Source organism: Oryctolagus cuniculus, chromosome 10, assembly GCF_051225735.1.
Source record: "Oryctolagus cuniculus isolate XC-2025 breed Fujian yellow rabbit chromosome 10, ASM5122573v1, whole genome shotgun sequence".
Lineage (NCBI taxonomy): Eukaryota > Metazoa > Chordata > Mammalia > Lagomorpha > Leporidae > Oryctolagus > Oryctolagus cuniculus.
Window position 1 is genome coordinate 103,569,820 of NC_142876.1, and position 24,548 is coordinate 103,594,367.

Here is a 24,548-nt window from a genome sequence, read left to right on the forward strand (position 1 = left end):
AAGGACTAAGTCTTAAAACCAGCATGTTGCATATGGTGACCGTGACCCAGGCAGGTCACCGGTGCAGGGAATGACTGTTCCTTCTCGGGACACGTAGGAGATGCAAGCACAGAAACCTAAATGCCTTTGTTGCCATCACGGCAAGGAGAGCCACGTTTCTGGGAGGGATTTCTGTATGCAAGAAAAGCAGCCTAGTTAGCAACCAGCTGCACCTCCTGCACCACGTGTCAATCACTCGGGACTGCGGGTGAACCACGGGCCCTGATGTGGCAGGTCTGCTTCAAGTGCCGACTCAGGCAGCTGTCTTAACACCGAGACGCGTCTGCAGGGCATGTCACCTCTTTCACTGGAATGGAATGAAATTCGCAATTGACGACTTTTCTGTTCATTTATTCAAAAACTCTGTTCTCAGAGGTAGCATCTTTAAATCTCCTTGGCTAATTGTTTTAGGAAAAGTATCAACTTTAAAACATACTCAAAAGGCAACATAGTTCTCTCTCTTTCCCCAAACAGCTGCTTATAAAATGCTTTGACAGTTTTATGTGCTGTTGTCCAAATGCACACTTAATGGAGAGATAATCAGTTCGCTTTAGGAGGCAGTTTTAATAGATGCATTTTTTTTCTTCCAGGCAGTTTGTGATTTTTATATCCATAAGAACCCCCACCCACATGAAGATGTACAAAAGTTTTTTAACTTGACCCAGAGGCCTGGATCACTTCCATCCATTGCTTCCTGTTGACAGCTACCATGCACAGGTTTCACAGTAGCACCTCTTACTCTTCTGACACCTTAATCCCCTGAGAGGTTCGCACCCCTTCGTGTCTCCTCGCCTGCTTTGTACTCACAGGGCTTTTGCCACCCCCAAGTTCAAAACCATTTCTGATGTGGACAAAATCAGATAAGCAACTGGAAAGCAAACCTAACCAAAACCAAAACCAAATGAATAATCGTCATATAATCATAAAGGCATCCTAACCCTCCCTTTGAAACGGGTTGGTCCCTTAGTGTTTGGGGTTTGTTAGGAGAAGGCATCGGGAAAGGTGTCTGAAGTCCCACCTCTCTGAAAGGCAGAGCCTGGTAAATTGCACTTTTGTGGCTTTTAAAGCCCCTGGCAGCTTGTTTCCGAATGAATGTGCCTCTTGCCCCTTTGCCTACTGATAGTGCAATCCAGAAAATGACACCCACTGCGGTGTGCCCCGGGCACAGGCGGATCTGAGTCATTCTGACTTCTCTCGCCTCTCTGGGGCCAGTTTGCTCAACACTTGCAAAGCCTTGGTTTTTATTTAATCATGTAATCAACCCCCACTTACATTGCAGCTGGGACCTAAAGTCTGTTCCCAGACCTCAGACTCAGGCCTGGGTAAATCTGGTGCTCCCAAGCCTCCTGGAGCCCCCTCATTCCAGCTGGGCTGGCAAGGGCCACCTGGAAGACAGCAGCACTCAGAGAGAGGCAGCCAGCGTTCAAGTTCAGGAAACCAGATTCATCCACTCACTCCAGCCCCACATCTGGGAACTAAACCTTGCGAGCTTGATTTCTTTTTCTTTTCTTTTCTTTCTTTTTTTAAGATTTGTTTATTTATTTGAAAGGCAGAATTACACAAAGGCAGAGGCAGAGAGAAAGAGAGAGGTCTTCCATCCACTGGTTCACTTCCCAGATGGCTGCAATGGCCGGAGTTGCACCGATCCAAAGCCAGGAGCCAGGAGCTTCTTCCAGGTCTCCCATGTGGGTGCAGGGGCCCAAGGATGTGGGCCATCTTCCACTGCTTTCCCAGGCCACAGCAGTGACCTGGATCAGAAGTGGAACAGCCAGGACTCAGCGAACCGGCGTCCACATGGGATGCCAGCACTGCAGGTGGTAGCTTTATCCACTATGGCACAGTGCCGGCCCCACAAGCATAATTTCTCTCCAAGGGCTCCTCCCTTCTCTCCTCTTCACCTTCCGCCCAAGCCCAGCCCACGTTCTGTGGACTTGGTGCCCCGTGTGCACAGGTGCTCCCCCCTTCCCATAGCCGGTGCCTCTGTACTAGCAGAGGCCGGCCTCACCCTGACCTGACGCTTGTTGGTCTCCTGGGCCTCAGAGCTCACCTTTCCGGTTGTGCTTTGTCCAGGAACTAAGCCTTCTGCAACTTGGGCTGGGCCGCTCCCTGCTCTGCTGGGAGCAATGCTATGATGGAGCAATGCTATAGAGCTTCCCCACCATCCAGCCAGGTCCGTCCTCACCACCCCCACCCCCACCCCCACCCCTGACCCCCCAACCAGCTGCAAGTCAGCCCACCAGCCAGCCTGGCCCACACAGCGTCCACAGCACAGCTTCCCTCTCCTCCAGAGGCGCGGGATCCGCCCTGACACCCTGCCCCCTGGGGACACCTTCCCCGCCCTGCCGGCCACAGGCACTCCCCAGGCCCTGCAGGCTGAGGCTCTTCCTAGCCGAGGAAGTCACATGTGGATGACACCATTTCTTACCTAATCGCATTCACGTCTTTTCTCCCCGTGGCAAGATCAAGGCCTGTTTTAAGCACATTTACACTCTGCCTTGCACAGCCAATGTCTGGATTAAGTTTCTTTCTGCTGTTCAGCTGACCCAACTCAAGGATCAGCAGCTCTTCGATGTGTGTTTTCTAATGAGCTTTTGCAGTGAAGAGTTTGCCAATAAGCTGTGTGTGTGGAGGGGAGAACACAGGTTGCTGTTTCATCAGCATACATTGCTTTGGCTTTCGAGAATGGACGGGTGTAAAAGACATCACAAGACTTCACACAATGCCGGATAGATGGCTCCGTCTTGGGCCCTCTATGACAATACCTTCCTTTTGAAAAACACCTGCTCCCACCCGATCTGTGTACACCAATGGACTCCCACGCCTTGGCAGTCCAGGTCACAGGCCAACAGAGATCTCCTGCTCCCCGGTGGATCGGGTGTACACTGAGCTCGCCGGCTCCGGAGTCTCCCGCGGGAGGAGCGGGCAGTGTTTGCAGAGGCGTTTGGTGACGTGCTTCCGGAAAAACGCGGAGAGGTAGCTCCGGAACTTCTCCCCAACGAAGGCGTAGACCACGGGGTTGATGCAGCAGTGTGTCATGCCCAGCGTCTCCGTCACCTGCATGGCTCGGTCCAGTCTGTTGGAGCTGCTGCAGTTATTCAGGCCGAAGAACTCCTGGAAGGTGTTCAGGAGGAGGACGACGTTGTAGGGCGCCCAGAAGAGGAAGTAAACCACCATGATGGCGAAGATGAGCCGCACGGCCCTGTGCCTCCTCTTCTCGTTCCGACACCGCAGCAGGGTTTTCAGGATCCCCGAGTAGCACACGACCATGACCAGCAGCGGCAGGACCAGGCTCAAGATGTTCCTCATGATGGTGTGGAAATTCTTCCAAAATTGATACTGACTGGCCGGAAAATGAGGGCTGCACGAACACCGAAAACCTTCTTTTTGAGATCTGGTAAAGATGATGTCTGGGAGAGACACCAAGATGGCCGCCACCCAGGTGACCCCGCTTGTCACCACCCCAAAGGTGACCGTCCTGGCTTTTAAGGCAAACACGGCGTGGACGATAGCCAGGTACCTGTCGATGGTCAGGAGGATGATGAAGAAGATTCCACCGAAATAGCCCATGTGATACATCCCCGTGAACACCTTGCACATGGCACCTCCGAAGTCCCACTCGGCGGCGGCGTAGTGAGCCCACAGCGGGAGGGTGAGCAGGAAGAGCAGGTCGGAGATGGCCAGGTTGAGCAGGTAGATGTCAGTCATGCTCTTCAGCTTCTTGCAGGTGATCAGGATGAGGACGACCAGCAGGTTGCCCACGAAGCCGAAAATGAACACAAGCGAGTACAGTGGGGGCAGGAGCTGGGCTGCCACCTGCTTCACGTCGATTTTTTGGCAGGGCTCTGACATCCCATAATCGATGTCGTAGAGGGCAGTGGACATTGAATAATCCATCTGGCTTGATGCTGTGACAAAAGAAAGGAGACACTTCGTAAAGTGCTCGGACACCCCTGGTGGCCCACCATGGACGGCAGCTGTCCTAGATGTGAACAGAGCTCCAGTCTGATGACCAGCTTTCTGCATTTCCCTTTGGGGGCCCAGCAGTGACGTCATGTAGTAAAGGGCAAGTTTCCTGCTAACTTCTCTGCTCAGCAGGAGGAGCTAGAACTCGTGTGTGCACCGTGTCACCACGCAGAACCTCATTTCCTAGAGCTACATGGAGTCGAAGCTATGACAGCAATTTTAAGAGACGGTGTCAGACACAGTGCACCTTGCGGCCTTACAGCTTGTATTGAAGGTGCCGCTCTCTAGAGTGAACCCACAAAGGACACGCCATGGTGAGGGGGCCAGGAATAATCAAGAGGTGCCATGGGCACGTGTTGCCTGCCAAGCCCTGCACACCCATCCATTCACTGAGCCCTCAACACAGCCTCCCGAGGCAGGCAATGTAGTTCCCATTTCTCAGACAAGAACCCCACGCATGAGAGGATGAGTAAGTTGCCCAGAGCCATGCAACTGGGAAGCAGCTGGTTCTGAACACAGGCAGCCTGCACCATCACCCACCGCCTACCCTGTTCCTCATTGCTTGGTAGAAGAACTAATTAGCAGGACAGACCCTCAACCTGGTGCTTTGCTGTGGTCAGAAAGAGATGGACTGATGCGCAAGTCCTCCAAGAAGGTCCCAGAGCCAGCAGCCAACTCTGAATGCCAGGCTGCCCTGCTCACCCTGGCTTTGAGCTTGGGTTGGGAGCCCCGAGTTACCATGGTGAAGAGCTCCCTCACTAACCCAAGAAATGGCCAAGTACAAGATGATTCACCTTCTAGCCTTTCTAACGTGCCCAGTCTAGCCGAGTCCCACTGATGCAGCTGAGCGTTTTCTCAGACTCCCGGGAGGTACCTCAAAATAGGCAGCTGCAGAAGCACCCAGAAAAACCTCACCTTTAAGTTCTGAGCCAGAAAAATAATCAGACACTCAAGGTGCTGTGGGAATTATTTCCAAAATGCCAATTTCTTATTAATGTGGACAAATCGTAGGCTTTCCCCCGTTCTGGAGAAAACAAAAAGAGAACCAGATGCTGAGCTCATGTTAGAACTATCCCTGGAGAGGTTTTAGTTCTCCTTAGCTGGAGAAAATCTCTGCCAAGATTTTAGCCAAGCCCCATCTCTCCACAAATCTTTCTTCTGCGAGATAAGAGTTGTTTGCTCTAAGAGTAAGGTCTTTCATTCATTGTCTTGTTTTGGTCTTGGATGCTAGCAGACAGAAGCTCATTCTAAATTCTGATCCTTTCCTTATCTCAAAGATTATATTTTCAGATAGCTCTGTGAACACCTGGTATTTGCCCAACATCTGCTCTGGGTTTCCTGTAGGGGCTTTTATGCATCACACAAGCTGAGCTAACCAATGGGCCGAGTGACAGAGAAGTGACTTACCTCAGAGAGTTTCTTGTAGGGGGAGCGGATGCCTCAGTGCCTCTGGCCAGCTGAGCTGTGCACATCAAACATATAGAGAGCAAAAAGTAGGAAATGCAGTTTCTTTCGAAGAGGGGGGTGGAGTTATCAGAATAAGTGCATCGTAGAGGAAAAAGTCAGACAAGAGTTCTTCTTTTTGCGAAGCTGAACTTTCAATGGGCCAGACACGAGATCTCTGGTCTGAGCTGCCTGTGACTTCCTTCCTTGGACTGTTTCATTGCTGTGTTCTGCTCATCCATCTACAGGAGTCTCTTCAAAAACAGAGCAAAGGAAAGGCTATGACAGCCAGGAGAACACACACTTTCATGTGTGAGGGAGACGAAATTGCTGTCCGGGAGAAGCAAATGATGTACACATGACCTTGGGGCTCCTCCCTGCAAGGCTGAAAGGGTGAGAATTCGGATTCTCTTCATGCTGGCCCTAGGTTAAAGCCAGCTCAAAGCAACCCTAACTAAAGGGAATCCTATGGTTAACATGAACCCCATCGCATTTTATCTACTGGGGTCGCTCCTCCATGCCCATGCAGCGCACACACACACACACGCACACACACACGTACACACACGCACATGCTCACAACTGAATCCTATTTTCTCTGGAAACTCAAACAACTGCTTGTCTAAGGGTTTTATCTGAAGGCTCATCTGTGAGCTAAGCTCGTTCCCCGTCTTTCTCTGGTGCGGCGTCTGGTGGGGCACATCAGGATCACCTTCACTCTGTGCACTGTTTTGGAGCCTCCGGATCCGCTGGCATCAAGGACAGAGCTCTTTCGGGTAGTGACAGAGGGTGACGGCCAAGCCCGGGAGTCAGGACAAGATCACGGGTGGTCATATCAGCCTCTCTCAGTGGTTGATGACTTATTTAAAAACCTCACTACTGACAACCGAGCTGAGAGTGCAGCCAGCCCTGGGCCACAGGAGTCCCTCTGTTCTCCCGTTAACTCAGCTACAGAGCAAGCAGCTGTTCCTGTGATCTACGAGAAGGCAGAGGAGACCCGAGACGGCGTGGTCTCAAGTCCCCAAGTCCATGGAGGCAGCCGAACACAGACGCTAAGCAAGCAGCCTCTGTAGTCAGACTGCCAAGCCGGAAATGGCTCTCTACCCTCACTTTTCTCATCTGTGTATTGGGCTGAATAATAATAGGCACTTCAAGGATCCATCAGGAGCGGTCTGTGAAGCAGCCACAGCCAGCGTTAGCACAAACTATACGTACAGGAAACACAAAACCCGGGCTGCTTGTTCAGCGATCTTTTCTAAGGATTTATTTTATTAACAATTTTGAAAGCTTGTAAGCTTATTTTCTTATTATTTCCTAAAAAAGTCAGTTCCCTGGGGTCCTTGTCTAGAGCAAACTCAAAGCTGAAAAGTATAGCTCATGGCTAGTGCTTGGAGAACAGGAAGAAATGGTTATTTGGAAAAAATCCCCAACAGTGCAGAAATAGCCCAGCAATCAACCAGGCCCTGGTGCAGGAGCGTCTGCCTGTGTCCCCACAGAGCTGGGTCGTGGGTAACAGCAGGGGCGGTGACTCCTCAAAGGATGCTCAGCTCACCCCACGTGTGCAGCTCGCAGGAGTGGTTAAGAACTGTGGGCATGTTCCTGGGTTGAAACCCCAGTTTCATTATTTACTGTCTCTAAGCAAGTCATCGAATTTCTCGGAGCTTTAGGTTTCTTAGCTGCAAAAGGAAGGCTTTTTTATTTTTATTTTTTGACAGGTAGAGTTAGACAGAGAGAGAGAGACAGAGAGAAAGGTCTTCCTTCCGTTGGTTCACCCCCAAAATGGCCGCTACGGCCGGTGCACTGCGCTGATCGGAAGCCAGGAGCCAGGTGCTTCCTCCTGGTCTCCCATGCAGGTGCAGGGCCCAAGCACTTGGGCCATCCTCCACTGCACTCCTGGGCCACAGCAGAGAGCTGGCCTGGAAGAGGAGCAACCGGGACTAGAACCCAGGGTGCCAGCAACACAGGCGGAGGATTAGCCTAGTGAGCCGTGGCGCCGGCCGAAAGGAGGGCTTTTTTAAAAAAAACACTCCAATCATGAACCTACCCTGCAAATCTGTGGTCAACACAGACCGATGCTCGCACAGGAAGCAGGGAAAGATAATGTGTACTTCAGAAAGAGCTTCCCAGATGGGTAACAAATCAGTTGATGGAAAACCTTGCAGAAAACGGGTGTCACAAACACTTGTTCAGTGTGCTCATGGTGACACCCTGGAGTACACCTCTCGGGGGCTGCTTGTGACGACTGCTGGTTCTCCCCAGGCAGAGCAGGGCTCAGCTGAGGTCTGTGTGCCCATCAGCGGGTGGCTGAGGACATGAGGGCATGCTCACCTCCAGAGGGCAATGTGGGGCAGCGGAGCAGGCTCCCAGACGCCCACACTGTGCCGCTGTCTCCGTGAGTGCCGAGCCGAGACTTCCCCCTCTCAGCTTCCACATCCTCTTCTGCTGAGCGATGTGCCAGGCCTCGGCGCTTCCACGGCTCTGTGACCAGCTGGGTTTGCAAAGTCCCCGGCAGATGGGAAACAGGGTGAGGGTTCACGGTTGAGATGAGGGTTAGGAGGGTGTCACCCTCTTTAGAGTGGCTGGTCCAGGGAGGTGTTCCAGCCACCTCTTGGGATAGGGACCACTCCAAGGATGCCGGGGAAATGAGGGCCTTTGGGAAATTCTCCAGCATCTAATTTTACAAGAAGCTCCATTTTGGTTACAACAGCTAGTCGCTCGTTGGGCTGTGCCTTAGTGTCTCATGGTCTCTTTCTTTTAGTACTTTGTCCTTCCCAATTTATATTTTTTTTTTTGAAAGACTTATTTGAAAGGCAGAGTTGAGAGAGAGAGGTGGGGGGTATCTTTCATCCACTGGTTCACTCCCCAAATGGGCCCACTGGCCAGGGCTGGGCCAGGCAGAAGCCAGGAGCCAGGAACTCCATCTGGGTCTCCCACATGGATGGCAGGGGCCCAAGCCTTGAGCCATCTCCCACTGCTTTCCCAAGTGCATTAGCAGGGAGTGGGATCAGAAGGGAAGCAGCCAGGACTAGAGCCTGTGTTCATGGAAGATGCTGGCACCACAGGCAGCAGCTTCGTGCCCCACAGTGCTGGCCCCTCCTGATTTCTCGTTCTCATCCAAGTGGCATTCCAACTCCCACGGAAATGAGCTTCTGAGCAGTCCATCACTCTGGACCCGACGGCCGTACTGGGCGGTATCTCACGCTGCCCTTCTATGGACGCTGCTCCAAGTCTGGTGGCTGCACCCACGCCCGGGGTTGCTCTCTCCCTGCATGCACACCTCTGGGATGCACGCTCAGCACATCGCCAGCAGGATGGGAGGACATGGATTCTTGTCCTGTGCTTCAAAGGGCCAACTCCCTGCACACAGCAAGCCAGACCCTGCCTGGAGAGGGGCAGGGGCTTAGGCCTGCCTGGGGCTGCAGCTGACCCAGCCCACTAGCTGTCAAAAGGGGGAGGGGCTGTAAACAGCAAATGCACCTGTTTTCATGTTAAAAATGAATGTCTGGGGCCGGTGCTGTGACACAGCGGGTTAAAGCCCTGGTCTGAAGCACCAGCATCCCATATGGGCGCAGGTTCTAGTGCCGGCTGCTCCACTTCCCATCCAGCTTTCTGTTATGGCCCAGGATAGCAGTAGAAGATGGCCCAAGTCCTTGGGCCCCTGCACCCACGTGGGAGACCTGGAAGAAGCTCCTGGCTCCTGGCTTCCGATTGGCGCAGCTCCAGCCGTTGGGGCCATCTTGGGAGTGAACCAATGGATGGAAGACCTCTCTCCCTCCCTCCCTCCCTCTCTCTCCCTCTCTCTCTCTCTCTCTCTCTCTCTCCCCCTCTCCTCTCTCTGTGTATCTCTGACTTTCAAATAAATAAAATAAAAAAAAATGAATGTCTAACCATAACACCAGCATGTACTCATTGTATGAGATTGGGACACACAATTAAGCATAGTCTTACAATCTCAAAACCATCCCTTTCAGCACACTATGTATTTTAATCCTGACCTTTTCCTAGGCACATTTTTTTAAAAATTGAGAAGTGGGGTAGGGGGAAAAGGCAGGTAGAGACAGACAGACACAGAGAGACAAGCACACACACACACACACACACTCACTCACACTGCTGGTTCACTTCCCAAATGCCCACCGGCTGGGGTAGGACCAGGCTAAAGCCAAGAGCTGGAAACTTAATCCAAGTCCCCCACATGAATGGCAGGAACCCAATGACTTGAGCCATCACTGCTGCCTCCCAAGGTCTGCATTAGCAGGAAGCCCAGCCCAGGCCCTCGCATGTGGGACGTGGGCATCTTAACCCCTAGACCATGCACCTGCTCCTCTTTGCACATTTTTTTCATTAATTGCTCCCCCGTGAATACCACTCTGTATGCTGCAGCTTTTTTTCTTTGCTAAAGATTACAGTGTAAGCACTTCCCCATGCTATTAAAAAGTCTTTATGAATATGGTTCTCTCACTGATGTTGTTGCCAAGATGAAACCTACATGCAGCCACGTGCCCTGGTCTTAGTTGTACAGTGTGATGAGTTTCATATGCACACACCTGGGTTAGCACCACCGAGAACAAGCGACACTTACCAAGATAAGGGGCACTGCGACTTCATGTAGATTAAATGAGCCTGTTCTTTAATTCCACATACACGGAAGCATAGGTTTCATCCTCTCTCCTGTCTGGCTTCTTGCATTCGCTGCCGTCCATCAGCCGGCATCCCCAGACCTCTGGGCTCTCGCCAGTGCTCACTGCGTGGATGCTGCTGACCGACTGTCACTCCCAGCGCTCTGACGCTGTGTCATGCTGGAGGCCTCTCGCGTCTCACCAGGAGGTCCAGAGAGTCCTCCACGGTCCCCACAGAAACAGGAAGACGCCTTCCCCTCCTCCAGTGTCACACTCTGTCACCCGCGTGCCTGGACAATGACGTGCAGGGTTCTGTGGCTCCCAACATCCCTGGTGGAGATGGCTCCTCTCCTTTTGCGTCAGACACCTGCCATGGCAGGTGGGGTTGGGAGGTCACCATACTGTTCTCTCCACTCCGTTCTCTGTCTCGGTCCCTTGCCAGTATACTCCTGCTTCCAACCCGCATAGTGTAACGGAAATGAGGCCGCAACCAGGGACAAAGGAAGCGAAGTGGACCTCCCGACGTGAAGCTGCTGTGTGCGGTTATCTTGTCTAGGGAGGGAGATATCCTAAGTTCTGCTTCTGTACCTCCAGTCATAAATCTGTTTTATAAGCCTGCCCCAGTATCTCTTTTATAAACATACTGGACCCACCGACCATTGGAAGTGTGGCTAAGGCATGATGCTGATGAACCTGCAAGAATTGTAAGTAACTTGGGATCGTTGCTTAGTTCTCAGGAAACAATTCCAGCTGAGCCTGCTTCTATCCTCCACTGTCTCTGGTGCCTGTTTGAAGGAGGGAGTTTTCCCACCCCAGGTTTCTGTAACATTTTGATACCTTGGCCCCAGCTGTGCCCATTAACAAGTGCTGAGAGACCACCCCCCTCTGCTGTGTTCAAACATGGCTGGCCTTTTGAGCCTCAACCTGCAGGATTGGGCCAGACCGGGGCTGGGGCTGGGGCTGGGGCTGGGGCTGGGGCTGGGGCAGGGGCGGGTGCGGCGGGGGGGGGCCCAGGCCCAGCCGGGACGACTGGAAGGCGAGCCTCCCGACTCATTCTCTGGGATCCTAAGTCCCCCGACTGACGCCCCACGGCCGACTGTACGGGACAAGTGGACAGGTCCTCCTGAACTTCAGGACCCAGTAAGACGCCCCGGGGTGCCCAGTACTCAGGGCCGCCTTTGTGCGGAAGAGGGAGATTGATCAACTCCCAGCAATCATTGCAATTGCTCCTGTTGGGTCCTCACAGGGAGGTACCCGTCCCATGTCTGTAGCGGAAGAGAGTGTGTGTGTGGTGTGAATGTGTTTGTGGCTCCACGGCCCTGCGGCTACAGAGTCTGAGCCCTCACCTGCGCTCCGTGTTCTCCGCAAGGGGAGCGGCCAGGTGGGCGAGGCGACCGCAGTCCGGGTCAGTGCCTGCTCCGGAGGTCTTTGTCTCTTGTTTTGCGACACCGACCAAGGGGGGCACATTATGGGAGAATCCCATTGAAAGCCAACGTCCTAGACTGTGTGATCAAAGCTTTACAAAGGGGTGCAAGCATGAAAATGTGTTCTGAGTGAAAAAAAGAACAAAAGAGAGAGGGGGACATTTTAGACTTTTTTTCCTGTCTTTGGTGTGCTGTGTTCACTCCTTCTCTGGGAGCAGGGAGGAGAAAACTCGGCTGCATGGGGCAGCCACACTTGCAGGTCTTCTGAATCAAGTTAACAATCTCCAGGGAGCTTTTCCCCTGTGGAACCCCAGCCCTAGCCCACAGTGACCCCTGGGACCTGCCTTGCAGCTGCCTGAACAAGTTGGTCTCAGTGACAGTCCCAGGTATCTACCTGTTGCCAAAGTGTGAGCTGGGATACTTGTTTGACAAAAGACTAGGCTTAAATTCAATTTAAAATCTAGGGAGACATACTTTTTTTTTTTTTTTTTTTTTGACAGGCAGAGTTAGAGACAGAGAGAAAGGTCTTCCTTCTGTTGGTTCACCCCCGAAATGTCCGCTACACCAAAATGGTGCACTGCCAATCCGAAGCCAGGAGCCAGGTGCTTCCTCCTGGTCTCCCATGCGGGTGCAGAGCCCAAGGACCTGGGCCATCCTAGGGAGACATACTTGACAAGCAACAGTCTCTTGCATGAAAAGGCCCGAGTTACGCCTTTGGTGATAACTGGGTAAAATGGAACTGGACATTGAGTTTAAAAAAATTTCTCTTTTACATCTAAGAAGATCGATGCTTTAAAAGAAAAGCTTTTTTTTGTGGTGTAATTGTTACCGCAGAAATTACAGGGTTCTTGTCTTTGTGGAAGAAAGAATTCAGGCGTGAGACAGAGAGTAGTGGGAGGTAAAATAGCAAGGTTTATTAGGGAAGGGACACCATCCGTAAGGATGGATGGGCACCTCTCCAGACAGGACCCGGGAAAGAGTGCAGTCGCTCGGACTGGGGGCAGGGAGGGGAGGAAGGAGTGAGGTTACATGGTTGAGTGGAGAGATTACACCTGGCCAGACCAGGCGGGCGGCTCAGCAGAGAGGCAGAGGGCTGAGCGCACAGTCCGGTTGAGGCCGGGGGTTTTTAAGGAGATGGGTCTTTGTCTTCACACATCTCCTCCTGAAACAAAGGATTTTATGGCTGTAAATACTAAGAAGCTCCTATCTGAGTTTTCCCTTGAAGGTATCAGACAGGAGGAAGCCTAGCTGGCACCATCCTGGGTTCAGAGGAAGGGCGAGCAGGACCCCCTAGAGAATGGGGATCCGAGCAGGGTGTCTGAAATGCAGATACTGGGCTGCACCTGGGAGATTGTGCAAGATTTGTCAGGCAGAAGGGGCGGGGACCCCCACCTGGCAGGTTATCAGGTAGAAGGGGGCAGGGCAGGATTCGAAGACCGGGCTGCCCCTGAAACATTGTCAAGATGACTTTGAGATGCAGATGCATATGCTGGACATAGATGTCTTCTCTTTAGGCCTTTATGTCACACACACATAAGCTCATAACTGACTTCCTACCTAACATAATATGCCAGGCTTGTTTTGTTTCTGGGTTTAACAAATCCCAGGAGGTAACAATGGGTAATCAGAACTTTATCATTATGGCCTCTAAGGTGCATCCTCCAAAGTTACTTTTTGGTTTAACTTAGAGTCTGTGAAGTGAAGGGCCAGCTTCGTAACCTAGCTGCCAGAGGCCACTCCCCATCTATGTGGCCATTGCCACAGCTGCGGCTGCTCAGGGAAACCTGTGTGGGGTGCGGAGGAGGGAGTGGCCGGCCGTGGGCTGTAGGGCTGAAAGTGTGGTTCTAAGTCATGCAGGCTGCAATTTAAACCCACCTATGCTGTAACAGCTGAGGCACGATGCTGATGAACTTGTAAATACTATACGAAACTTGTTGCTGAGTCCTCAGGAAACGATTCCAGCTGAGCCCGCTGGCGTTCATCAACTGCTTTGATCCTCCACTGTCTCTGGAGCCTGTTTGAACGAAGCAAGTTTTCCCACCCCAGGTGTCTGTAGTAGCACAACTCGAATGTGCCCTGAGCAGATCCTTGACCACAGGGTCACCAGCAAGCTGTCCCTCTGGCCATGTCTGCACAGCATGGAAGCCTTGCCCTCAGCCGGGACGTCTGGGGTGCTTCCCTCAGATCAGGGGGTTAACACAGGGGCAAAAGTCTCATTTTTATCATTGAAGATGCACAGAATACCCACTGTGTTCTCAAGAGGTCAGACCTTCTTCAGCTCTATGTTCAACTCTGTGCATTACAGGGTATTAGGGTGTTTCCGGTTGCCCCAGAACTGGCAACTCTGGCGTAAGACTGAGGGCAAAGAAGTGTTAGTACTCAACCCCTCCCCGCCCCGTCCTAGAGGAAACCACCCACACCTGGGCTCAGACGCCCCCGCAGGGCTCACTAGGAGGAGACAGAAGCCGCCCTGTGGCCCCACCTATTCTCTTCTGGTCTGTCTGTAAGGAACCAGCTAGGGGCAGGGAAGGATGGTGGAAGGGCTGGGGTTGCTGAGGGCAGAGTGGGGTTTGTCTCTTCAAAGCCTGGGGAGAGGCTCTGAGTGATGTGAGGGAGGAAGTGGATCTTCAAAGGGGAAGGTGGGGACGCCAGGGGCGGGGCCCCGGGAGCCAGCTGCGGGAGGGGTGGGGAGGGTTGGGAGGGGGTGGTGGGTGGAAACAAGTGCGGCATTGAGATAGCAAGGACGTAACCAAGGATACCGTGCTCTGGGGCCCTGCGGCTCCCACAGGAGGAGACTTGGCTAGAACCACGCGTAGGACCCCACTGGCTGCGTGAAGGGAGCCCAGTGCTCGGGAAATGGTGCGAAATGAGAGAATTCCACTCGAATGAACTCTGGCACGTCCAGGAAGTGGCAGTGGGGAGCTGCACTACTACAGGGGGCCCATCCTGGCCCTCTGTAGGGAACACACACAGGCACCTGCCACTCTGGGGCGTGTCGGCCAACAGGAATGGATTGTGGCAGGGGCGGTGAGATTCAGATGCAGTGCCCTTTACCCTAGCCCTCCTTTGTCAGCCCCCACACAGAAGAGGGAAGCCCGGGAGGTCTCCCGGAGGCAGTCCGTGAGCCACGGGCCGGGCAGGAGCAGGCAGAGTCCTCCAGAACCCAGGTGACCCTAAGGCCCAGAAGGCACCGTGGAGAGAAGTGAAGTGCCTTCATGTTGTGCGCTGGTTGCATGAGGACATTTACAGGCGTAGGACAAAGCAAGACGGTGTCCAGTGCCCTGCCCTGACTAGCCAGGCTGCTGAGCCAGCAGAGCTTCTTGGGGTGGGGTGGGGGGAGCCCCTTCCCCACACAATCCTTGGAGGCTTGGATCTCGCCTGCCCCAGGGCTGGACCACCAAGGCTACAGACCACGCCTTTCACGACTCCCCGCTTACACACGTGCAGCAGTGGTGCGTGACCACGGCCTTGTCTGAAGGAATCTCCATCCTCCACCCTGCATCCCGCATCCCTCCCCACGCCCGGCCCCGTCTGCTTCTCGGGTTCCAGAGCTGCACTGCCCAGGTCGGCTCACTCGCTCATCAGAGTCTTCTTACAGTATATGTCCCTTGGGTGGCACTGGTTGACATTTCCTGCGGGCTCATCTCACCCCAGGCTATTTGTTTGTCAGGGAAGTTTTAACAATGAGCAAAAGCAAAAGAGGAAGGCTGGGGCCTTGATGGTTTACCCCAGGGGCTGCAGGGCCTTCCCCGGAGCTCTGGGCCTCACGGCTCAGGGGTGTGACATGGAGCAGGCGGTGTCAAGCCCCCAACTCCAGCACAAAAGCCGGAAGTTGCCATCCCCTGGGATGCCCACCTTTCCTTCCCTTGTGTCTGCACAACACACAGCTCTCTTGTGTGTTCTCCCCAGAATGACTTGGGTGTCTGAGGATCCAGGTCTGGCAATGCAGACAGCTGGAAACTTAATTATTATTTTTTTTTTTGACAGGCAGAGTGGACAGTGAGAGAGAGAGAGACAGAGAGAAAGGTCTTCCTTTGCCATTGGTTCACCCTCCAAAGGCCGCCGCGGCCGGCGTGCTGCGGCTGGCGCACCGCGCTGATCTGAAGGCAGGAGCCAGGTGCTTCTCCTGGTCTCCCATGGGGTGTAGGGCCCAAGCACTTGGGCCATCCTCCACTGCATTCCCTGGCCACAGCAGAGAGCTGGCCTGGAAGAGGGGCAACCAGGACAGAATCCGGTGCCCCAACGGGGACTAGAACCCAGGGTGCTGGTACCGCAAGGCGGAAGATTAGCCTATTGAGCTGCGGCGCCGGGCCAATTCATTTTTTATTAGAGAGTGAGTGAGGGAGGGAGGGCGAGTGAGCTTCTACCAGCTGGTTCTTTCTCCAAATAGCTGGAGATGGGCCAGGCTTAAGCTGGGAATGGGGAACTTGGCAGGATCCCCCACGTGCATGGCAGGCACCCAACTACATAGGTCGTGGCGGCTGCATCCCAGTGTGTGTATTGGCAGGAATCAGGACAGGACCCGGAACTCAAACCCAGATACTCTGATGGGGGTTGGGTGCAGATGTCCCAAGTGGTGTCTTTTTTTTTTTTTTTTAAAGATTTGTTTATTTGTTTGAAAGGCCGAGAGAGAGGAGAGACAGAGGGAGAAACATTCCATCTACTGGCTCACTCCCCAAATGGCTACATTGCCTCGGGCTGGACCAGGCTGAAGCCAGGAGCCATTCCAAATTGTGTCTTAACCACTAGGCCAAACAACTGACCCAGTAGCAACTTTTAACCATTTTCTTTCCAGTTGGCATCAGTTAAATGGTAGTTTCTTTGGTGGCTCCGGCTGTTGCATGACGTGGGACCATCACTGGGTTATCACTCCATCCCCAGGATTCCAGGACATCTCACACTGACCTGTATACCCCTGGGGCCGGGTGCAAGGCAGCATGACTGCTCCCATGATCCTCCACTCTGGCCCTAGACCTGGGCCCCTGGATCTCCAGGGCAGGGCATTAACCTGTGTCTTTATATTCCCAGCTTTCCCAAATGTTACTCATGAAGCTGCTTATGTATCGATCACCTTTTGTGCTGTGTAACAAGTAACCCCCAAACTCCGTGGCTCACCATGGCCAAGGTAGCCTTCCGCCCCCTCTCAGGCATGGCTGCGGCCCTGGCTTTGCTCTCTGTGCTGCTGCTCACCAGGGCACAAGAGTCAAGGGCTGTGAGCCAACTGCAGCACCTCCCTGTGGCCCAGGAGAGTGGTTTAGCACAGCCATGAGTCAGGCTCCGGGTGGATGGGGTGGTTGTCCCTTGGGCTCACATCCCCGCAGCCCCGTCAGCTGTGGCTGGAGTGCGGTGGGAGGTCGCGCCACAAGGGTAGGGTATGTGTGTGAGATCGATGGTACAGGAGATGGAGTGAAAAGTTGTGAACAAAACACAGTCTACCACACCACAGTCAAAATTTTTAACAGTGTGATTAGAGCTTGGATTTGCTTTCCAAGTCATAGTTTGTTAATACAGTATTTACACGGCCTCATGATCGAAATGCAATCGTACACGTTCATCAGGATAATACAAACATCCGAGGGTGGACCCGTCCCCTACCTGCCCCCTACCCGCCTTTTTTTCTGAAACTTTCTCTAGCCAGGTGGCAAGAAAGTAGAGCCATAGTGACTTCAAGTTCCTGAGCCACTGGTGGCCAGGAGCCGGGTGTTTGCTGCTTGGGTTGGGCTGGGAATGCGCTGGGTAGCCTGCAGGAAACTTCTTGGCTGGCCTCAATAAGAGGAAAGCGTTTGCGTTCTTGAGTGAGGCTCTCCAACTTCCCTTCTTACAGGTAGGCCTTGACCTAGGTGATTAGGAGCTGGCTTGATTTGGAATTCCCCGCCGGCTGAATGGGGTCGATTTGTGCACAGCGATGCCCGCAAAGCACCCGAACATGAAAGGATGATTCAGTCCTGGCTCCGTAGCATAGGAAAGCACTTGCGCCATCATCTGCTGCCTCCCAAGGTCTGCGTTAGCAGGAAACTGGAGTCAGAGGCAGAGCCGGGACTTGAACCCAGGCACTCTGATTGGGAAATGGGTGACCAAGCGGTATCTTCATCACTGCTCCAAACACCTGCCCCTAAACTTTCAATTTCATTTTCCATGAACCTTAGAAGTACTTTTGTGTTTGTGATGACTCATCAATCTACTAAACATACTGCTCCAAACTTGGAAGCTCAAAAGCCGGAACTGACTCCCTGTACAACACAGTATTTCCAGCCAGATGTGACAATGACACTTCAAAGCAATACGTCGCCATCCTTGCAAGTTGCAGTTTCTTGCTTTAATTGTAACTCTTTTTATGAGTGTCTGAGTGCCATGCTTTCATCCAAAAGTGAGGTGCTGGGAGGTACGTTATTGGAAAAAAATTTTTCCAGCCCATCTAGAATCTTCCTCGCCAAGCCCCGCTCTGCCTGGTCATTTAGACACCGGGAGTCACAGGCTGGGAGTGCGATTTTCAAAGCAGGGGACTCTGTCACCTTTGTCTCCAGGCTCCGCCTCCGCCCTGAGGACACGCCCCAGAGCCCTCACTCTGATTTTCCTCTTGTTCTTGTTGTGGTTATAAAAGATTGGTAGAATCAGAGACTGGGGGAATAGCACAGACTGGAAAGGGGGCATGAACACTAGGCAGGGAGGCATCTTCCAGGAACCGAGATGAGCTTGCTGGAGAGTCAGCGTCTCCGCCCACAGTCGTTCTAGACTGTTCCTTGAGCACATGCTGGATGCACAGGGAGTGACGAGTCTGTCTTGGTGCACACAGTCCTGAGGTTCCTGCGTACCTACTTTACAGGTCTGTATTCTTCAACAAGCCCTCGAGGCTTGTCACTATGTACAGATTGCTACCTTCCTTGAACAGGGCAAGCCGACGGCTGTCCACCCTACAGACCAGCAGAGATTTCCTGGTCCCCAGTGGAGTGGGTGTACGTTGAACTCACTCGATCTGCTGCCTCCCTGTAGAAAACCGGACATTGTTTGCAGAGGCGTTTGGCGACGTGCTTCCGGAAAAACGCGGAGAGGTAGCTCCGGAACTTCTCCCCGACGAAGGCGTAGACCACGGGGTTGATGCAGCAGTGTGTCATGCCCAGCGTCTCCGTCACCTGCATGGCTCGGTCCAGCTGACCGCTGCTTTCACAGTTATTCAGGCCGAAGAACTCCTGGAAGGTGTTCAGGAGGAGGACGACGTTGTAGGGCGCCCAGAAGAGGAAGTAAACCACCATGATGGCGAAGATGAGCCGCACGGCCCTGTGCCTCCTCTTCTCGTTCCGACACCGCAGCAGGGTTTTCAGGATCCCCGAGTAGCACACGACCATGACCAGCAGCGGCAGGACCAGGCTCAAGATATTCCTCATGATGGTGTGGAAATTCTTCCAGCTGAGTGGAAAATCGGGGCCACAGGTGTAACGAGAATCTTCTTCTTGGAACCTGGTAAACAAGATTCCCGGGACTGAGGCAAATATGGCCGCCACCCAGGTGACCCCGCTTGTCACCACCCCAAAGGTGACCGTCCTGGCTTTTAAGGCAAACACGGCGTGGACGATAGCCAGGTACCGGTCGATGGTCAGGAGGATGATGAAGAAGATTCCACCGAAATAGCCCATGTGATACATCCCCGTGGACAGCTTGCACATAGCACTTCCGAAGACCCACTCGGCGGCAGCGTAGTGAGCCCACAGCGGGAGGGTGAGCAGGAAGAGCAGGTCGGAGATGGCCAGGTTGAGCAGGTAGATGTCAGTCATGCTCTTCAGCTTCTTGCAGTTGATCAGGATGAGGACGACCAGCAGGTTGCCCACGAAGCCGCAGACGAACACGAGCGAGTACAGTGGGGGCAGGAGCTGGGCTGCCACCTGCTTCACGTCGGTCTTGTGACAGGGCTCGCTGTCGTAGTCGAACACGGTGGTGGCTTCCTCGGGGCTGCTGAGGTCGCTTCTCGTCAGCAGGGAGTGAGACGTGGACAGCATGTTGCGGGTGAGCTGGGGAGCCGGGTGCATGCCCGCCAGCTGCCTGTTCTGTAAACAGAGACGAACACAGTGACCACACCGTGAACAGCACCACCCCGGACCCTCACAAGGTCCTTGCTTGTCTCTGATCCCTCCCTCACAGCCATCTCCCTGGGAGCACGTATGCTAGTTCATCGCTTGCCGTTTATTCCTGGGAGCAGTCGCCAGTGCCACCGCCCCGTGTGTTCCCTGGTGAGCACGGTTCCCCCGGGAAGGCTGAGGCTGCCAGGTGCCAGGCCCCTCGGCCTCTGTTGCAGGTGGAACATGGGTCTGTGACCCGTTCCTGGTCCATACTATGGAACAGAGGACTTCCTGGGGCCTCTGGGCAGGCTGTTCCCTGAGAAGAGACACACAAAGGAGCCCGCCTGCCCCTCCTGCTTTCCAGCCTCTCTCAAGTGGGCTGGTGCTTAGGGCCGTGAATGGAAGCCCCAGAGAACTGGACAGAGGCAGGAGGAGCCCACATAGCATGCTTGAACTGCCCATCTGGTTTACCGTTACTTGAGAAAAACAAGCCCTTGCTTTAAAACCATTATGACTCTGGCTTTCTGTTACTTGCAGCCCAAAACATTCTGAGAACCATTTCCACGTTCTGCCTCCCTCATCCCACCCAGGCATCTCCTGCCAGGGTTGCACTGACAGGTCAACGTTCAGTAACCTAACCTTGTTCCGGTGCCACCCTCCTTGAGCACTTACTCGATGTTTCTGCTACCTTCTCCCATTGAAGCTGCTTCTTGGCGCCCATGTGCTCTTTCGCAGCTCCTCTCACTGCCCACACCGGGGGAGTCTCCAGGCTGCACGCTCGGGTCTCACCTGTCTTCTCCCTTCCCTGTTTATGCCTGTGCCAGAGCTCTTCCAGAGTCGTGTTGTCTACCTCCGCTTTCTGACTCCCCTCTGCGCTAATGCTTCCCCAAGCTCTGTTGTTCTGTTCCACCTTTCGCCTAAACCTCAGTGGGATTTTTCCTTGCCTACTGTATGCCTCCCCACGGGTTCATTCACATGGCAGTACTTACTGAGCACCTGCTATGAGCCACACTCGGTTTTATGCACTGAAGATGGAGCAGAGAGGGAACAGGTGTCATGCAGATGCTCTAACTTTAGTCCAGCCCAAACCAAGCAGCCCCTGAAACCTGCTCCAGCTTGGGGTACCCAAATCTTAGTTATTGTCATATACTCCATTGCCTAAACCTCAAGCTTTGACATTATTCTGGGTCCCGTCCTCTTCAGAAAAGTAGGATCCAGCCTCTGCAGTCAAACAGATCTGGGTTCAAATCCTGCCTCCAACATACAAGCTGTCTAGTTTGGGGCCAACTGCTTCTGCATGATGAGTCTATGCAGTGTTAACTCTGCTGAGCTGCTGTGTAGACCCCTGGGAACAGACTCAGAATCTGGCTGGGGGCAGTGCCCAGTGTGAAAAGGTGAAAAACATTCCATATGAGGAGTTTAAAAAGCTTCATGGGAAAGATGTATTATCAAAATACTATGCATGGATTTTAAATTTTCTGCACCAAATTAACATCTCTCTCTCTCTCTCTCTCTCTCTCTCTCTCTCTCTCTCTTTCTTTTTAATTTTCACTTGGGAAGAAAGAGAGAGAGAGAGAGAAATCTGTTGAATCACTCTTCAACTATCTACAAAGGCTGGGACTGGGCCAGGTCAAAGCCAGAAACCAGGAACTCAATCCAGGCCTCCCAAGTGGGTGGCAGGAGCCCAGTTTCTTGAGCCATCTCTGCTACTTCCCAGGGGCTGTGAGCAGGAAGCTGGAATCAGGAGTCAAAGCCAGGCATTGAAGCCAGGCACTTTGACATGGAACATGGGTTTCTAGCTGCTAGGCTAAACACACTCCCTTCACTTGACTTTTAGTTCCATTTTCTAATAAATTCTTTGAAGCCCCTTCCCAGGTGGTGGGAGCTCCAAGGCCATGCCCGGCCTGCCCACCCTGCTGCCTGAACTGTCGTCTCGCCTCTTCTCCGCTGCTCGGATCCTGCGCTTCAGCCCCGCATCTGCTTTCCATTTTCCCCAGACTCACTGGTTCCTGCTCGCCTCAGCGGGTCTGCAGATGCTGATCTCTCTGCCTTCCTATTCCTGCTTTTCCTGCTTTGCCACCTCCTGTTAAGTTCTCTCCCTCTCTGTAAAGCCTGACCTGCATCCTCTTCCAAGTCGCTTTTATCTCGGAACACTGCTTGCGTCTGCACAGACGTTAGTCCTGTGCTCTCCTCAAGGTCAAGGGCTGGAGCTCCAGCTCCTATGGCTCCATCTGGCTAAAGGAGGCACCAGTAAATATTCACAGGATGGGGGCATAGCTCTCTTTAATCATAAGTCGGAAGTCTTGGCATTCTCAGGCTGGCTTCTCAGGGATTACCTTTTCTGGTAGTGACTGAGTTTTTCTTTCATCTGTGCACCTCATCTTTCCATTTGTCTTGTGATTGATCCATTTCCCAGATCTTACACTCACAAAATCCTTGCACTTGGCAAAATCCTGCACTGTCTGAGAATTACCACTGTGAGCATGCGCTGCGTGTTCTTAAAGCTCCAGGCACTGCGTCGAACACCTTGTATACAGCAATCACCTTAAACCCTACAAGTGGCTGGCATCTAACTCCTGTTACAGTGCACCATCAGCTAAGTGGCTGCAGCGTCTTGACTGTCCCACAAAGGGACTACAGGAGAAAAGATTACGAGGGAGATAGCTCTGGCTCCTTCACAGCCCCTGGGTGCCCCTGGGGACAGTGAGCCCTAGGGCGCATGGAGGGACAATGGCTCAGAGTGCTGTCCTTCTTGGTCAGCAGTCCCCTCTCTCCTACCACCTGACTCTGAAGGGAGGTCTCATGCTGCCACATGCAGCACTTCCTCATTGTCATGGGGTCTTTCTCACATCTCCTGTGCACATGCCATCCTCCACCCATCCCCTCTCATCTTGATTATTACCCCCAAGTACACAGCCTTTGCAGCCCCTCGAGGTTTGCCTGGGCCCTACATTTCCAGCTTTGAGCTGATCTGAGCCCATGAGTCATGAAGTCATGGGAAAAAATGCCCACAACTCACCGGTGGATGGCTTCTCCCAGGCGACACGGGCGTGTCAGGCTTCTCAGCAACCGAATCGGGCAGATCTGGAGGTAGAGGTTTGGTGTGCAGAAGTAGGAAATAAAGTTTCCTCCACAAAGAGAAGGCGGGGATACAAGGGCAAGCAATGGTAAAGATCTGAAAAAAAAAATCAGAAACATATAGTTCTTCTTTTCCAGCCAGGAACGTTGTCCCCTGGGTTGAGGTCTTCAGAGCAGGATTTATTTTGAAATCTTGCTTGTGCAACCTTGAGTGTGAGTCAGGCAGTCCGTGCACATCTGCCCATGTGTCTAACGGCTCTGGGCTGTTTGAGCTCTTCCATGCTCTGCCTTCCTGCTAGAGATCATTTGCATGCTGTGAGCACAACAACCACCTTTTCATTTTCCAGAGGATAACCGTGAACAGGGGATGCCAGTGATGCCGGAGGAGATAAGAGGGGGTTTCACTGTGACTGCGTGCGCTGGTTTCGGTGGTGCTGCAGATCTGGGATCTGGTTCGAAATTTTATTGAGAAAAAACGTTTTGGTGGAAAGAGGACACTAATTGGTCTTTTGGATCAAGCCTGTTTCTAGAAAGGAGGGTTTCAGTTACCATAAGTCCTGCTGAAGGGAAAGCAGTTTTGTTCAAGGAAAATACAAATTCTGTACCATACCTAGGACACTTTTAAGGTTCTGTACAAATTATAAGATCATCCGAGTTGACCCTTGGAAGCTTCTAGTACGCGGCAGACCTTAGAGCTGTGATCTGATGCTGTGGCCTTGACCAGCTTCTAAGCTTTGACTTCTGCAACTTTAAAACATAAGTAGCATGTTCTCTGTGGTCCATAGGGCTTCAATGGACATCACAACTGTAGATCCTTGTTGAACTGAAGGTGATACAGACGACTCCAAATTAAACTTGCTGAGGGATCTTTAGTGACCATTTGTTTTGCCTTCCCACAAGTTGCTGCCCCTAGAGACTCAAAGCCTCTTTCCTTTGCCTTGGTCTCTCCCATAAAATTATACTGTTCTTTGTTGAAGGTGCTGTATAAACTGCTGCCCCCTTTGAAAACTACTGATACCCTAGGCAGGTCATATGTATAAGTATATGAGATACATGTATTAGTAATTTTTTTTCTCATGTTAATCTGTTGTTTTGTTAAATGGGTCCATTCCAACTAAGAACACATAAGGGTTAAGGGAAAAAATTATTTTTCTTCCCTATAGGTTGAAGGCTCAATGGAGTAGACAGTATCACCCAGGCACTATTGAGAGCTCGAATTTGAAGGACACGGCTAGCACTAGAACTTTGGCAAAGCAGGAGGGCATCAGGGTCACGATGTCCCCTAACTTCGTGCTCCCACACTGGGATCTCCTGCCAGGGTCAATGCCTCCCAGTGGCTGAACTTCATGGGAACAGGGAGCAGATGGGCATTCGGGCACAGCAGCCTGGAGATGTCAGCTTCCTGGGCTCCAAGTGGATCTGTGGAGTAAGGCTGATAACAGCGCAACTATCAGGTCTAACAGGTTCTCCTCCTCACTGCTTTCTTCTCCTCTGGTGCATACGGATAGTTGGAAAATTGGGAGCTTCAATAGTACAGCTTAGAATCAATACTTTATGCACGTGGAGAGAACTGGGAAGGGTGTTTTACATGAATTCATATCAATCTCTTGGCACCAGGTTCACGATTTATAGGATTTTCCCAGTCTGGAAGATGAGTACCGTATGTCTTTCCAGCAGATTCGACAGAAAGGACTGGTGTGCCCACTGACCATGCAGTAACCCCCTGGGGGGTGGGGCTGTGACCATCTCGAAGTGACCTAGAGCAGGAATGAGAAGCTGAAGTCTTCTGCCAACCAATGGAATGAAAACAACTTCCGCTCCCTGAACACCAGGAGAGGAGCCAGAGCGGCACTGGCTTGGAGGAGTTGCAGATGCTGCAGGTCGGCAGCTGATGCGGGGCTACACTGTTGGAGCTGAAGGTTAGTTTTGTT

The 24,548-nt window shown here is 52.7% G+C and overlaps 2 protein-coding genes across 5 annotated transcripts; both read right to left on the reverse strand.

Annotated features, from left to right (window-relative positions):
- Positions 1–369: 369 nt before the first annotated feature.
- On the reverse strand, positions 370–5,697 carry CCR5 (C-C motif chemokine receptor 5). Of its 3 annotated transcripts, XR_011379143.2 has the most exons (3): positions 5,410–5,549; positions 2,465–3,944; positions 370–1,787 (listed from the first exon to the last, which is right to left on the reverse strand). XR_011379143.2 is itself a non-coding variant. In XM_008260476.5 (2 exons), exon 2 carries the CDS (start codon positions 3,931–3,933, stop codon positions 2,875–2,877), a length of 1,059 nt encoding a protein of 352 aa, XP_008258698.3. In that variant the 5' UTR covers positions 3,934–3,944; positions 5,410–5,549; the 3' UTR covers positions 1,534–2,874.
- An 11,237-nt stretch (positions 5,698–16,934) lies between these two features.
- On the reverse strand, positions 16,935–22,881 carry CCR2 (C-C motif chemokine receptor 2). 2 transcript variants are annotated; one of them, XM_002713280.6, is made up of 2 exons: positions 22,559–22,881; positions 16,935–19,527 (listed from the first exon to the last, which is right to left on the reverse strand). In XM_002713280.6, exon 2 carries the CDS (start codon positions 19,507–19,509, stop codon positions 18,400–18,402), a length of 1,110 nt encoding a protein of 369 aa, XP_002713326.4. In that variant the 5' UTR covers positions 19,510–19,527; positions 22,559–22,881; the 3' UTR covers positions 16,935–18,399. The 2 variants fall into 2 exon arrangements, with proteins under 2 accessions (XP_002713326.4, XP_089162540.1); XM_089306414.1 differs by lacking the exon at positions 22,559–22,881 and adding an exon at positions 20,212–22,310.
- Between the last annotated feature and the right edge of the window lie 1,667 nt (positions 22,882–24,548).